The sequence below is a fragment of the Mirounga leonina genome, unplaced genomic scaffold (genome assembly GCF_011800145.1).
Source record: "Mirounga leonina isolate KUSES-001 unplaced genomic scaffold, KU_Mleo_1.0 Mir_115, whole genome shotgun sequence".
Classification (NCBI taxonomy): Eukaryota; Metazoa; Chordata; class Mammalia; order Carnivora; family Phocidae; genus Mirounga; species Mirounga leonina.
Genome location: NW_023270268.1, coordinates 16,610,941 through 16,613,401, shown reverse-complemented (window position 1 = coordinate 16,613,401; position 2,461 = coordinate 16,610,941). Strand labels below are relative to the sequence as shown.

The following is a 2,461-nucleotide window of genomic DNA, read 5'->3' as shown; positions in this document are numbered from 1 at the left end:
CATTTCTACTCATCTTTTAAAACCTATTCACACATCATCAGTCCTAGGCAAGCACCTTCCCTCTGCTTCCAGAATTAATCACCTTATTTGCATGCCCTCTACCGTGTACACATTTCTGTTACTGCCCAAATAACAATTTATTATAATTATGTGTGTACATGTTTGACTTCCCTATTGGTCTCTAAGTTGCTGGCGGGTTGGGACTGGAACTTATTTGTTTTCCCATCTTTAATGCTAATCTCTGTCATCTAGACCCTTGACTAATGTTTGCTAAATGGCACAGGAGAAAATTCTAAGTGAATTTGGCTATATTTAAAAGAGAAACATTTGAGGCTCGGAGTCCATGGTTAGTTTTAGATCTTTAGGAGACAATGGGGACCTTTGTGGTAGAAAAGGCCCTTTGGAAGCGACAGAGGTGCTGTGTAATCAGTAAGGAATTGAGGCACTCGGAGCACCTAAAATGCCGGATTACCTCAGTGCCAGTCAGTGGAAAACCAAGGAAGATGAGAAGGACGACAAGCCCATCCGAGCTCTGGATGAGGGGGATATTGCCTTGCTGGAAACTTATGGTCAAAGCACTTACTCTAGGCAGATAAAGCAGGTTGAAGATGACATTCAGCAACTTCTCAAGAAAATTAATGCGCTCACTGGTATTAAAGAATCTGATACTGGCCTGGCCCCACCAGCACTCTGGGATTTGGCTGCAGATAAGCAAACACTGCAGAGTGAACAGCCTTTGCAGGTTGTGAGGTGTACGAAGATAATCAATGCTGATTCAGAGGACCCAAAGTACATTATCAATGTGAAGCAGTTTGCCAAGTTTGTGATGGACCTCAGTGATCAGGTAGCACCTACTGACACTGAAGAAGGGATGAGAGTTGGGGTGGACAGAAATAAATATCAGATTCACATTCCGCTGCCTCCCAAGATTGACCCAACAGTTACCATGATGCAGGTGGAAAAAAAACCTGATGTCACATACAGTGATGTGGGTGGCTGTAAGGAACAGATTGAGAAACTTAACCTTGGCATTGATCCTCTCAAGGGTGTGCTGCTCTTTGGTCCGCCGGGTACAGGCAAGACCCTCTGTGCCCAGGCAGTTGCCAACAGGACTGACGCTTGCTTCATTCGACTTACTGGATCTGACCTTGTACAGAAGTATGTCGGTGAGGGGGCTCGAATGGTTCGTGAGCTCTTTGAAATGGCCAGAACAAAAAAGCCTGCCTTATCTTCTTTGATGAAATTGGTGCTATTGGAGGGGCTCGTTTTGATGATGGTGCTGGAGGAGACAATGAAGTGCAGAGAACGATGCTGGAACTGATCAATCAGCTGGACGATTTTGATCCTCGAGGTAACATTAAAGTGCTGATGGCCACTAACCGACCTGATACTTTGGATCCAGCACTGATGAGGCCAGGGAGATTGGACAGAAAGATTGAATTTAGCTTACCTGATCTAGAGGGTCGGACTCACCCTTTTTTTTTTTTTTTTAAGATTTTATTTATTTATTTGAGAGAGAGAGAGAGCACATGAGAGGGGGGAGAGTCAGAGGGAGAAGCAGACCCCCCGCAGAGCAGGGAGCCCCGATGCGGGACTCGATCCCGGGACTCCAGGATCATGACCTGAGCCGAAGGCAGTCGCTTAACCAACTGAGCCACCCAGGCGCCCCCCGGACTCACATTTTTAAGATTCACGCTCATTCAGTGAGTGTTGAAAGAGATATCCGATTTGGGTTGTTAGCACGACTGTGTCCAAAGAGCACGGGTGCTGAGATTAGAAGCGTCTGCACAGAAGCTGGTATGTTTGCCATCAGAGTACAGCGAAAAATTGCTACTGAAAAGGATTTCTTGGAGGCTGTAAATAAGGTCATTAAGTCTTATGCCAAATTCAGTGCTACTCCCCTCTATATGACATACAACTGATCCCTGAAGGCTTTCATGAAAACACCTCTTTTCATTGGAATCCTAACTTTATTAGACTTGTTAATAACCATTACACACACAAAAATAAAGCATTTCAAAATTGTAAAAAAAAAGAAAAGAAAAGGCCCTTTGGAGAGATGGTGATATCAGCTTGTCTTCCTGCCTACTCTGTGTGAGTTTTGGCATTTTGTTTTGTATGACATTCTTCAGCTTGTTAGTATTACAATGTTGGAGGTTTTGCTAAGTGAATCAGAAAATTTCAAGTTACCGGGAAATAAAGTTGATAGAAGGCACAGCATGGATACCAAAGTAAAAAATCTTGGGTAAGAAAGAAAGGATAACAACAACAACAACAAAAAGCTTAAGAGACCTTGAAATATTTATGTGTAATGAAGTTTGAAAAGGAACATGTGTCTAAATGAGATTATCCAGGGGAAAGCCTTGCTCCAAGTATGCCGAATTACCATTAATCCTATTGGCAGAAATCATTTATTTCTGCTCTCAAAGTTTGTGTCAAAGACTCATATCTAGTTTTTAGT

At 43.1% G+C, this 2,461-nt stretch overlaps 1 protein-coding gene across 1 annotated transcript; it reads left to right on the top strand.

Moving 5' to 3' along the window:
* Positions 1-408: 408 nt before the first annotated feature.
* On the top strand, positions 409-1,937 carry LOC117999772 (26S proteasome regulatory subunit 7-like). The gene is given in 3 exon segments (XM_034989124.1): positions 409-1,220; positions 1,223-1,462; positions 1,663-1,937. Coding segments are annotated over 3 exon segments (1,260 nt in total). The 5' UTR covers positions 409-460; the 3' UTR covers positions 1,923-1,937.
* Positions 1,938-2,461: the final 524 nt, after the last annotated feature.